General features: G+C 35.7%; 1 protein-coding gene across 1 annotated transcript in view; it reads right to left on the bottom strand.

The window, feature by feature from the left end:
- The window catches only part of cpne7 (copine VII), a 76,270-nt gene that overhangs the window by 56,493 nt on the left and 5,548 nt on the right, over positions 1–14,229 (bottom strand). Inside the window, exons 3-4 of the mRNA XM_051115866.1 lie at positions 2,741–2,923; positions 1,962–2,036 (exon numbers count right to left, since the gene is read on the bottom strand). Of these exons, the coding sequence (XP_050971823.1) occupies positions 1,962–2,036; positions 2,741–2,923 (258 nt within the window). The remainder of the gene's footprint in view (positions 1–1,961; positions 2,037–2,740; positions 2,924–14,229) is intronic.

Below are 14,229 nucleotides of genomic sequence, written 5' to 3' on the forward strand. Positions count from 1 at the left end.
TAACTGTAATTGCCGTTTCTGGAAACATTTAAGTATGTAATTTAACGTGAACAACACTGATTAAAGGAGCCATTTTTGGAGATGTCTTTGACCTCTACTAGTTTGTTTGTTAAGAGTGTTTAAATTTTCCCATTTTGTCTCACCTCAGATCAAAATGTGATTTCGTCAGCATAAAAAATCTACAACTAGAGTGTAATACAATGAGGGGGTCCAGTACAAACAGTCACTGCTGTGGGTGTTTCAACATGAAAAGGCCATTAGTCTGCAATGTGGTCAGGAAAAACTTCATTAAAACTGATGAGAAAGCAGAGAATCAACACCTATGATTAGAATGTGGTACTACGTTTTGTCTTACAGATGAACCTTGTCTGCCTGCAATAGAAACATGCAAAAATAGCTTGGGGTTTCAGTTTTTAATGTACTTTTTTTGCATGTGTAGCTTGTTTAAATTGAGTAGAACTATCTGCGATATTGTAACTGAAATACTATTTTCACATACTGAAACTGATAGTCTACATTATTTTACACCATGTTAGCAGATATTGTGAGAATATCTAGTGTCTGTCTACCTACAGTACGATAAGGTATAACTGTGTTATATGATATGAGTCCAGAAAACAGCAGAATTTAAGCTGAGGTCAAACCATCTGCACTGCTACCCAAACTACACAGAGTTAGATTAAAAGTAATTTACACTGGTTAGACCTTATTCCTGAAATCTGATGACTTTTTAATGCACAGGTGTTACAGAGATTCCACATTATCTATCTCTCAGGCATCACACGTACTAGCGGTTTCACTCAACTGTATAAAGAAATATTTTAAGGTGACATTCCATTCCAGAAGTAATGGGAAAAAAATCACTCATTTTTGTGCAGTCATCCTCTGAGTTTAGAGATGAAAGACGTGGGCATGATTTGGCATTTAGTTGGCACTTCAAAAAAAAGTGGGTGGTCCTATAGATGAATGGATATCACTTCTGAGTGACATCTCTTAATGAAAAACTATGCATTGTACAGAGGTGGGTGTAAATGCCAAAACCCACCCATAGTCAAGGCCTATTCACACTATAACTATAATAAAAACATGATAAATATAAAAATAACTATAAACTGTGAACTAGCAATTATCATTCTAGTTGTATGAGAGTAGAGAAGCCCACAAATATAAAGGCTTTTCACATAGAGAAGAGTCAAAATCATATTACATTTATTTATACAGCACTTTATATGACAGATTGCTTTAAACCAATCAGCTTAAGAGTATTAAACATGAAAAAACAATGTCACTGTCACATTCAATTAGAATTACAACATCAATTTCTACTATAAAGCAGCTATCCAGTGTGCTCATGTTTTTATTTGTGTTTGGCCTCGACAGACTGAACAGAAAAAAGAACTGGAGAAGATTTCCACGTCAAAGAAGAGCCCCAGAGCAATCACCACAGATCAAAGGTTTTTACCAGAACTTTTCTGGAAAGTTCAGTTTTGGAAAGCTGTTTCCATCTCCCAAAATAAACTCCAAACAACTTTGTTTTAGCCTGATTTTACAGGTTTTTACAGTTGTCCTTATAGTTACCTTTACAGTTATTGTTACTGCAACTGTCTTTTACACACTTGGTATTAAAAGTGACTGATTTTGACTAACTGAACACAGTGATTCTCATACACATGAATTTTTGTAAAGGGCATTTCTACAGTTATTGTTAAAGGATGAGTTAGCCTGGCAAACAGTGTCTGCTTTGATTTTGCGAACATATAGCTTACTTCTCATCTGAAATAAAATGACTTAAACTGTCTTTTAGTAATTCTGTCAACAAAACCTCTTTGTGGATGCTAAAATCAAATGAAGCCAGATAAAACTTTCACCCCAAGAGCTTTCAGTGAATGTGTAAATGTGTACAGCAGCAATTAAATATGAATTATGTATGTAGTTTTTTTTTTGTTTTTTTTTCAACTCACTGTGATAGTTGATTTTCCAGCATATTTTCCATATTTCAGCAACAGAGGTTTCACCATCTTTTTTTGGGCCACTATCTATGGAACAAAGTAAAATGTCAAAAGAAAATAATATCTTTTTTAAAAAAAAAAAATAATGGTTAATTGAAAATAGCATAGTACGCTACATGGACAAAAGTATTACATGGATGCCTGAACATCATTTAATTAGGATAATTTATAGTGAGTTGGTCCAGCTATTACAGCTTCTACTCATCCGGGAAGGTTTCCATTAGATGTTGGAACACAGATGCAGGGATTTGCTTCCATTTAGACTTGAACATCAATAAGGCTTAAATTAAATATCCAAACCTGTCCATGCAGCAATTCTCAAATATATTTCAAAATAAGCAGGAAAATAAAAGGCCAAAAGTATTTATTTCCTAAAATATATTTACATAAATATATTTTCTACCAATATATCTTTTGACCCTTTTTGTACAATTTTCAAAATAATTTCTAAAAAAAAAAAAAAAAAAAAAAAGTTTTAATACATTCACATATCTCATATATGAAAATATTATAAAATCATAAATCATTATAAATCTATCTATAGATCTCTAGTAAGCTATTAAATAATTTAAAATATATTTTGGTATATGAAGGTATCATTGAATTTCACTGTTTACAACACACATTTAGCAAATATCTAAAAATGTATTTTGGACAGATGTTTTTTACATTTTATTTTATTTTATTTTTTAATATTATTTTTTTTAAATGCACAAGAAAAGTGACATCACCTGTCCAAGTGTGCACTCCACACCACCCAGGAAGTCGTCATCACGTGTTCCAATACTGTGGGCTCCGTGAATGTCGTAGACTTCAAAGCGCAGTTTCTGTACTTCCTCAAAGTAGTAGTCCAGCATTAAGACTTTGGCAAAGACCGGATTCAGGTTGCTCTTGATTACCTCAGTACGGTCCAGCTAAATTACAGAAAGAACAACAATTTAGTCAACAGTAACAGAAAACCTTCTCACTGGAAGCATCTGGCTTCACAGGCTGATCACAGGCTGTACTGTTTGTGTAGTCAGTTTGTGCACTGTCCCTGGATGAAGTCAAAGAAATGATGGCAGTGGGATGAAGGCCTCATGAGTCTGATTGTTGAGAGCTTCCACACATGCAGCTGCGATGATCATGGCCTTGCTCTCGTACAAAACACATTTGTTCTCGATTCTCATTCATCAGCTGTCTCTCTCCTCACCTCCCCCTGCTTTGCTATTGTTCACTGGTGCATGTCAAAAACAAACAGAGCAAATACAATCATTTCTGAATTAAAACCTCACTGAGGCAATTAGCTGGAGGAGTTAATGCATCATTCTCCAAGATGCTGGAGAAGATATTAGGGAATTAGTTTAGAGATGCAATCTGAAAATATAAGCACAAAAGGCATTGAAAGAGACAAGCATTTCGGCTTTCTAATGTACCAAAGCAAATGCTGAACAAAGAATGGAAGTTTATAAAAGAGAAAAGGTTTCAGAGGGTTCATAAAAGAGTGAATCTTCAGTGAATGGATGCCGTCAGAATGAGAGTTCAAACGGCTGATAAAACATCACAACAATCCACAAGTCCAACACTCCAGCCCAACAGTTAACATCTTGTTTAGATCATTTTAGACTGTTTTCTCTTGGAAACAGTGCTTGATCTGTGCATATTCCTTTCCTGATTCAGACAAGACAACTTTTTTCGATGGCTAAAGCAATATTATGAATAGAGGACTCGTATTATAGATTGTTGAAGTTAAAAATGACTTGATGGATTTGTTTCTTACAAATATACAGCTTTTCACTTCACAAAACAATAACCGATGGACTGAAGTCGTGTGAATTATTGTGATGTTTCTATCAGCTGTTTGGACTCTCATTCTGATGACACCCATTTAAGTAATATTATGCTAAATTTCTCCAAATATGTTCTGATGAAGAAACAAACTAATCTACATCTTGGATTTAAGATTGTCAAATTAAGATTATCATTGCTTTTGCGCAAAATAACTCCTGCTCTGATTGCTCTGCTTTGATATGTATATGACACAAAACCAGGCATAAAATACAGTTTATAAATCAATTTATAATAAGCTTTCCATTGATGTGTAGTTTGTTAGGATAGGACAATATTTAACCGAGATACAACTATTTGAAAATCTGGAATCTGTGGGTGCAAGAAAATCAAAATATTGAGAAAATCACCTTTGAAGTTGTCCAAATGAAGTTCTTAGCCATGTATATTACTAATCAAAAATTACACAATCTTCATGGAACCTGATCTTTACTTTGGCATAAACATAAAAAATCGATCATTTTGACCAAAACAATGTATTGGTGACTATTGCTACAAGTATACTCATGCTACTTAAGACAGGTTTTGTGGACCATTATCACATATGCCATTGATTTTTGTACTCTTAAACAGCATTAAAATAGATGCTTTTTAATAATAGCTAACTACTTTTTAAGGTTTGCTTTTTAGTTTACGAAACTATGTGGGAAACTACAGTTTGAAATTAGCATCCAAACACTGCTGACATTCTCTGGCATATTTCTAAAAAGGTCATTTGTTATTGTCACACAAATGGGGAAAACAGCCATTTAAAATCAGCATGCACAGTAATCGGTCATTCTCACACTAAATCATATTAACAGCGTCAAACCTCTAATGTGCCTGTATAGCACATATCAAGCAAGAAATGACCCTCCACTATCAGCCCATGTTTAAAAGAGTCTTTCTCAGCAATTACATACAACCTCACATATAAAATATTCATCCCTTCAATCTACTATGTATGTGCCCTTGAACTGAGGTGAACTCTCAAAAAGCACAAGTGGTAGTAAATCAAACTAAAGGTATGAGGTGAATTTTACAAAACCATTATGTCTAGGTCATAATTCATCCCAAAATCAAAAGACAGAAACAAGACATATTCTGCATAAAGAAAAGGACCATTAATTTGGTGTGCACTGAGACATTTTCATTGGAAAGTGCATTTCCCTCTTTAAATTCTCATTATTATAATGACAAAAACACTTATTATTGGAATGCAGTTAGATAGAATGGAATGGAGTTATATATAGAGTGGCATGTAAACGTTTGGGATCCCCTTGCAGAATCTGTGAAAATGTGAATAATTTCATAATTTCAAAATCAGAGAGATAATACAAAATGCATGCTATTTTTTATTTAGTACTGTCCTGAGTAAGATATTTTACATAAAATATGTTTACATATAGTCCACAAAAAAAAAAAAAAAAAAAAGCTTAAATTATTAAAATAACCCCCTTCAAAAGTTTGGGAACCCTTGGTTCCTAATACTGTGTGTGGTTACCTTGATGATCTACGACTGTTTTTTTGTTTTGTGATGAGTCCTTTGTTTGTTCTGCAGCATCTTTTCCAGCATCTTTTGTATATCTGAACCCTTTCCAGCAGTGACTGTATGATTTTGAGATTCATCTTTTCACGCTAAGGACAACTGAGGGAATCAATTTTTTAAAAAGGTTCGAACATTCACTAATGCTCCAGAAGGAAACACGATGCATTAAGAGCCAGGGGGTGAAAACTTTTGAACAGGATGAATTTTGTCAACATTTTTCTTATATTATTGAAATATCTTTTTTTCCCCCATTTAGAACTGCCCTTCAGAAGCAATAGAAGATTCTTGCATGTTTCCTGGAAGACAAATTAAGTACAATTTACCTTGACCTTCAAATTCAAAAAGTCGTAGATCATCCAGGTAACAACACTAAAGGTTCCCAAAATTTTGAAGGGGGTTAATTTAATAATTTCAGCTATTTTTTTGTTTTGTGGACAATATGTAAACATCTTTTATGTAAAATATCTTACTTAGGACAGTACTAAATAAAAAATAACAAGCATTTTGTATGATCTCTCTTATTTTGTTAAAATTAACATTTTCACAGATTCTGCGAGGGGTTCCCAAACTGTCGCATGCCACTGTATATATATATATATATATAAACACATAAACACGTGTGTGTGTGTGTGTGTGTGTGTGTGTGTGTGTGTGTGTTAAAACATTTTCTAGCACTGGATTATTTAGACTTAAAATAGACAACTTCCTCCTGGGAGGTCAAAAATGAGCTGTTCTGCAGGAGTATTGCTAATATTACTTTTGAGGAGCATTATGGATGTAGAGCGTGACATTGAGAAACTATTATGTGCAATAACCTCTCAACTAGATTACAATAATACTGTGCTGGCCAAATGGTTTGTGAACCCCTATATAGGCTACAGCTAGTTCATACTGCTGCAACTAGAGTCTCTGCTATCAGTGCAAACACCCGACTGCCTCCCGCGGCTCCTCCAATCACAGGAAAGCAGACCTCTTATCAATTCCAAGTACATCTGCTGCTGGAAAACCATTTTGCTACAGAACTCCCCAGTTACAGAACAGCCACCGTGCCAACATTCAGAAATCAGACACAATCCCAATACTGACATCTAGTTTGAAAACTCTGTTTTTCAAGATTTGGCTAGGTCAATTCAGGTAGGCAGCTAAAATTGGATTACGTACCTATGACATGGAAATTCTGAACTGAACTTATAATACTGTCAGCCTACCAATTAAATTCTTTACTCAAGTTATCAGGTGAGGTGAGGCGACAGGTTGTGTACTTTTGAGTGGATTTCTCATTTGAGCCTTTATCATTTACCCCTGCTCATTGCAAGTTTAGACTTATCGTCATATTAAGCTTCTTTGCTAACAATTTTGACTGTTAAAAGTTTTGAATAAACAAATATGAGCCAAACTTTTTTGTTCAACAATCCTTCAATATGGAGAGTACAGAAAACAAGAGGAAGAGACTTGATGAACATCACAGTGAGTTACACAGAGCTGTAAAGGGTCTGTTAAATGAGCCGGAGTTTGTGTCTTTACCCCTTACAGTGGCTGCTTTAAAATGTTTGACTAGTGTAAAAGGAGCAGTGAGAGACAAGAAGTGATGTACGTAGCCTGAGGGTGTTGTAGAGAGATTACACGGGCAGTTCATGAGGGTCTCAGAATAGTATGCTATATTTACACATACTATGTAGTGTTCACCTTGAGAAAGAGAGTAAGTGAAAGGGAGTGCAAAGAGAGATATGAGTAGGCTTAGCTCCCACTCAATTTTAGCTCTTGATTTGCATTACAATGGCACTTCCCCATTGATAGGTGCTGCATGAGCAGATAGTGGAACACCTAATGGCTCAAGAACATCAGAGAAACACATGGTACAACATACAAACAAAAATCCACATGGTTAGAATCAGTTACCAATAGTTACACTGGCTACATCTGAACATGCCAAACCAGGCTTTTTAATAAACATGCCTATGACGACATTTCTGCACAATTATATTATATTGCTTCTTGCAAGTGAAATGTCCAGGTGGTGTAAAAGCAAGTTCAGTTTTATCTGAAAACATCTTAACGTGGACGTTTTGGTATGTTATTTGTTGTTGTATGTATTGCGGTAGCTAAATTGCATTTAAAAAAATAAACCAGTAGTGTTAACAACAGCAGATATGAGATAAAAACACATTTGCTGAAGCAACCATGCCTTACAAGTCTTTGTATATTGTGATTCATGTTTCAAATGCAGTGCTGTACCAGGTGAGCTACCAAGCAAGTTTTCTTCAGAAAAGCCATACATATGGAGTATATGGAATATGCATTTGGATTATGTGATGCAAATGTCAAAATAAGGTAATTTACAAATCATGCACTACATTAAAAGTATTTTAAGATCATAAAGTGTTATGCAAGAAACAGCACAAAAATAAGTCAATACTCTTATTATTAATCAATAATCTGCCCCTGTAATCATAATCTGTGTGAAAAAGAATAAAGGTTATTGGTGTTTTAGTGTCACTAGTGTTCCTTTGAGCTGGAAACTGCCATGAACTGTATATCCACCTATTCTTCAATGCAGAAGCCTATGAGCGAGACTTCTGGTTCAACACATTCACACTCTTAACCCATCACATATTGTTGCTTTGTCAGGACCCCTTAGCTTCACTTTTTGACACACAGAGTACTTCTTTAAGGTAATTCTTCTATGTGTATTGTCCTCCATTGCAGTCCTCCCCCAAGAAAACTTTGGCGTCAATATTTTTAATAAAAACTTTACATTTTTAGCTAATTTAAAAATTGCCGGCAAAAGAAGCTTTTAGCTTTGGTTGTAACATGCTGTTTTCTCTTGTGTGTCTCATGACCGATTGCGTCATGCTAAACAAATTCGGATGTATCTTTTTGAATGTGATATGTGTGGGAGTGGAAGCATTTTCAGCAATTAAAAACCTTAAGTTTTACACTGTTCTTCGCATAAAGATATCATATGGCTTCAGAGGACTTGGAATGCAACATGACTTCTTTGTAATATTTTACTGCTTTTTACGGTCAGCTTTTGCAATAAATACCTGTGACTTTACTTTTATTTGCCTGTTACATGTTTTCTATTGTTCAGAAGTGGGTAGGTTTAGGGTAGGGGTGGAGTTAGGTGCCCCAAAATATCTATTTAATATAACATTATTAATATTTTCACAAATGCATGCAAACCATTAAATGCAATGCATAATGCAAACAACTAAAACCAATGAAGTACTCCGCATGTCAAAAAGTGATGCTAAAGGGGTACTCTGTGCGTTAAAAAGTGATGCCAAATGGGCACTGACCAAGCACCAATATGTGATATAGAGTTGGGGGTGAGAACGTGTTGTCCGGTTCATTAGCTGCTATAGGGAAATAGTGAGAAGAATAACAACGTGCAGTAAATGGTAAAACCGTTTGCACTACAAACCAGTGTGTTCATAATTAAGATAATACATTAAAATAATATGGTAAAACGCACCAATTTACAATATCAAGCAGCAGAGCAAGCTGTTTTGTACCAGCCCCAAAAAACGTATAAATGGCCATGCCCACTCTTACAGTAAAAATAAGGTTTATATAGTTTTTTGGGGGGGCAAAAATGCAGGTAGAAGGCCGTATGTTTTTACTGTGTAGTTGTTATAAATCCGGACTGCATTTTCCAGAAACCCCTGCCTAGGAATCAACTCCTCCCATTGTCAATCAGAAGGACTATAAATCCTGCACTCTCCTTCATTTGGGGCTGAGTATTGGATGAATGTTTGTTGCCACTGTTTCTTAGCATTTCCTTCTTTCCTGTGTTTCCTAGTTTCCCTGTTTCCTTGCCATCGTGTTTCTGACCCTGGGCTGTTTTTTGATTGTTCAGCTGCCTGCCCTGACCTTTTCCTGTTTTGTGTATTACTCTTTTGCCTTGCCTCTGCCATTGATGTTTGCTGATGTTTTGACCCTTACTGTTTTGACTACGCTCTAGAATAAAGCCTTACATTTGGATCCTCACCTCCATTGTCATGACTCTCCACGCTACAATAGTAGGCAAAAAAAATAAAACAGTATTAATGGTATTAATGACAACAATCTACTAAAGATTGCAATGATAACTAATGTTCAGAGATACCCACAAATCAAGGTAAAAACAATACAATGAGAATTTTATTAGTCATAACTCCTGGAGAGAAATAGCACAGACACTGGACAAAGACAAAACGTTTTAATGCATATGCATCAGCTGCCTGTGTTTGCACACTCAATCAAATGATGTAACTTGAAAGACCACGTGCTTGGCTGTAGACATACTCTAATCGCTGATGTTAAAATTGAAGCATACTTTGGGCTTTTATGTTTATGTTGTCCTGTTGTGTTCACATCATGTTGGAATTATTAGCATTCCAACCAGTCAAAACCATTCAAATCTTTGTCTGTATTTAAAAGTAAAAAATTTGACTCAGACTTCTCTCACTTAGCTATTGTAAAATGTCAAAAGAAGAAAAATGTCAGCAGCCTTAACAGTTACATTTACTTCTATGCAACTGACCAATACTTAAAGAGTAGTTCACTTCCAGAACAAAAATGTACAGATAATGTATTCACCCCCTTGTCATCCAAGACGTTCATGTCTTTCTTTCTTCAGTCGTAAAGAAATTATGTTTTTTGAGGAAAACATTTCAGGATTTCTCTCCATATAATTCTCTCCAAAATGTAGTTTAAATGCAGCTTCAAAGGGCTCTAAACAATCCCAGCCGAGAAAGAAAGATCTTATCTAGCGAAAAAAAAAAATTATATACTTCTTAAAAGCAAACTCTCATCTTGGTCTAGTTCTGTGTGAACTGTGTGTGTATTCCTGTTTATGACAGTTATGTCGAAAAACTCCCATCTCATTTTCTCCTCCAACTTCAAAATCATCCTACATCGCTGTTTTACCTTTTTGATCTTCTTTGATTTAGTGTCACTAGTGTTCCTTTCAGCTGGAAACTGCCATGAACTGTATATCCACCTATTCTTCAATGCAAAAGCCTATGGGCGAGACTTCTGGTTCAACACATTCACACTCTTGACTCATCACATATTGTTCCTTTGTCAGGACCCCTTAGCTTCACTTTTTGACACACAGAGTACCCCTTTAGCATAATTTTTCAATGTGCATTGTCCTCCACTGCAGTCCTCCCCCAAGAAAACTTTGGCGTCAATATTTTTAACAAAAAAATTGCCAGCAAAAGAAGCTTTTAGCTTCGGTTGTAACATGCTATTGGCTCTTGTGTGTGATTTTGAAGTTGGAGGAGAAAATGGGATGGGAGTTTTTCAACATACCCTAACTGTCACAAACAAGAATACACACAGTTCACGCAGAGCTAGACCAAGATGGGCGTTTGCAGTTAAAAAGTATATAAATTAGAGCCCTTTGAAGCTGCATTTAAACTGCATTTTGGAAGTTCAAACTCAGGGGCACCATAGACATCCATTATATGGAGAGAAATCCTGAAATGTTTTCCTCAAAAAAACACAATTTCTTTACGACTGAAGAAAGAAAGACATGAACATCTTGGATGACAAGGGGGTGAGTACATTATCTGTAAAGTTTTGTTCTGGAAATGAATTACTCCTTTAAAACAACTCACATTGTCTAAGTTACGCATTTTATCAGTTGATGCATTCCTTGGAAATCAATCCACATCTTTTGGTTTGATATAAAAGGGATTTTGTTGTAATCATCCATTGACTGTACACTGTGTCATTGTGTGCACTTTTGCAAAAGCATATACCTACTACATGCTACCCAGCAACAACCCAATAGCTGCCTAGCAACAACACAGCAACACCTTGACAACCACCCCTAGTGTCCAGTTAGCAGCAACTTTGCAAATAACCAAGAACACCCAACAACCATTAAGAACTCCTCTGCAACCACCCAGAACACCCTTGCATTATGCACCAGCATTTTGTTCTGAAAATCTGGTTTTGATATACAGGGTGGGCCATTTATATGGATACACCTTAATAAAATGGGAATGGTTGGTGATATTAACGTCCTGTTTGTGGCACATTATAAGTGGTCAGAAACTTGTAAATAACTTATGAAAGAATAAAGTTACGTTAAAACCAAGCACACCATTGTTTTTCTTGTGAAATTCCCAATAAGTTTGATGTGTGATGTATCCATATAAATGGCCCACCCTGTACTCTGAATTTTTTGACTCAATACTAAACTCAAGTTATCCTACAGTGCAGTGCATTCACATAATGAATTCACATTTTATGCTCTAAGTAATGTTAAAAACAGTCAGTCTTTTTCACCACCCTTTTTTCATATCGGTTTCTGCTGTGGAGGGACTGCATTTGCAAGATATAAATAACAAAAACTGACAGCAGTCAGAGGTTTGGTAAGCTTCTTACAAACCACTTGACGTCTTAACAAAAAGATTCCATTATGTCTAATGCCTAATGTCTTCACTGAGCTATTTAAACAAATACTTTTTGCAAAAAGGACAATAGCGCACATATCTGTTGCTTTGTGTCTCACGCCGTGATGATTCATACACTCACTGCTTGCATGAGGACATTAAAGCCTAATGTTTAACTTATATATTCTGGGCATTCTAGTAATATGATCATGGATCAATGCAACATGCTCCAGTTCATCAAGAATACATCGGATCTAATGGGAATACGATAGGAAACATGGGAGAATGTAAAGCTGGATCTCCTGCAGACAAAATGAGACTATATTGACACATGCTAGACATGTATGCCAAGATCCCTGAAAAAGGCTGGCGGACATTCAAGACAGAAAATGTAGACTAATGCCGATGACAAGAAAACAGCACTGCATATATGTTTTGCACTGACTTGCTGGCAAAACGCCTGTGTCTAATATTAGGCGAATGTGATTATAATTTTTTTCTGATCCTGTGAAAAGCAATCTGGCATGTGTAAAAGCTAATATCAGGGGAAAGATCGAAATCATTAATTAGATAAATACGACTGCTCTTTGACTGAAATGACAAGTGCAAATGATGCATGCAAATGATATTCAAAGTGAGCGTCTGTATTTCTAATACACTAAAATAACAGCAGTGGCACTTCTAATATGCCAGTATGCAAACTCTTTAGCTTAAGAGACTAAATTTTGTTATTCTATAAAGAAAACCAAGGAAGGCTGATAAATATAGAACAACTACTCATAGAATAGTACATTAAAAAATTAATTCTGCAAAATCAAAATTCAATATTTCACATTCCACATTCATTCTTTATCATCTGTTGCTGATATTTTACACAACACACTTTGACTGCTGCCATTATGACAAAGGGATAGTTCCCCCAAAGATGAAAATTCTTTCATAAGTTACTCTCTTTCATTGGAGAAAAATGTCCATACAGTGTGTCAATGGACATGGACAGTTAAACATTCTTCAAAAGATCTTATTTTATAATCCACAGATGAAACAAAGTTATACAGGTTTGAACTGACATGATGAATAAATAATGACAGAATTGTCATTTTGGGGTGTACTGTCCCTTTAAGAGCACACCCACCAGCACTGTCATCAGCATAATCACTACAAACACTTCACAACAAAAACTAATCATGTTCATAATAATACATCTCAAACCATCAGTTTTTAAACAACTTGCTGCTGCAGTCAGACTTAATCATTGGCACGCAGTGTGAAGATAATGCATTTAGCATTATGATTGTCTTATCCACTCAGATGAAATGGCTGCAGAGCATAACAATTTTTCCTTCCTACACTGCTCATCTTTGTGTACCGCTGCTCCCGATGTATGACTGAAATATGTTATGCAGAAAACTGAACATTTTTGAGCCAAATGTTTCTACAACAAGTCATTTAGTCTCAAATGGACAAAGATGAAGCACTGTTTTCATCGCCAGCTACTCTTTTCAATCTGCACATGGAAATATGCAAGAAAATCTTAAGTGCAAAGCATCTGATTATGGTAATCAGTTATTTCAAGATACTCAGCTCATGTTGATTGTCAAACAATAATATCTCAGTGGCTTTTTCATTTTCTTTTTCCTGTTTCATATGGCTCCTCGTTTAACTTGAATCTTTTGAATGCAACAAACGCTGCAGTTGAAGCAGGGTGGCATCTTTCACCTTCTTCAGTGTGATGTTGAACGTGGCACAGTTGTTGGAATAATGGGGCCAGGATTAAGATTTCATCCTTCAGCCTGACACATTGCTGCAGACAGCTTCGCAGCTTTGCTGTGCTGTCTTCAGCACCACTGCTGTGGCTCCAGATAATTTTTTTTTCCTTACACTGACTGCTTTGATATGGAAAAAAACACCAGAGTGGTCGTTCTCTTTGCTTCAAGCGCCCTTCCCCGCTGTGTGACAATTCCCTGCCTAGATTCATTCCAAAAACTGCCCACTCCCCCCAACTCACATGCACTTTGAACAGCCCAGTCAACCTTCATAGTCAAGCCCTACTATCAGAATGTCAGCTGAAGGCATTGTGTGAAATTATACCCATCCAACAATTTTCAACACTTAGGAGACCTGTTTAACTTCTAATAATTGAAGAGCAGAAAGAGAAAAAAGTAGATCCTGCAGCACTAAAAGTGCACAGTTTAAAAATAAAATGCAAATTTACTTATTTATAACTCAACATAGGTTCATTGAAAATAATGTGCCTCTATATATATATACGTGCCTATATACATATTTCTGCAAAACTGAAAAAACGTACCTATATGTAGCCTATGAATCACTGCAGTTTCCAGCTGAAATGAACACTAGAGGCAGTAAAACTGACAACTTTTATTCCTTTTTACACAAAGTAAGATATACAGGTACTGAGTTTTAATTATTAAAGCCTAATTTTCACACAATTACTTATAAAATATTATGTAAT

This window comes from Labeo rohita, chromosome 7 (assembly GCF_022985175.1).
Source record: "Labeo rohita strain BAU-BD-2019 chromosome 7, IGBB_LRoh.1.0, whole genome shotgun sequence".
Classification (NCBI taxonomy): Eukaryota; Metazoa; Chordata; class Actinopteri; order Cypriniformes; family Cyprinidae; genus Labeo; species Labeo rohita.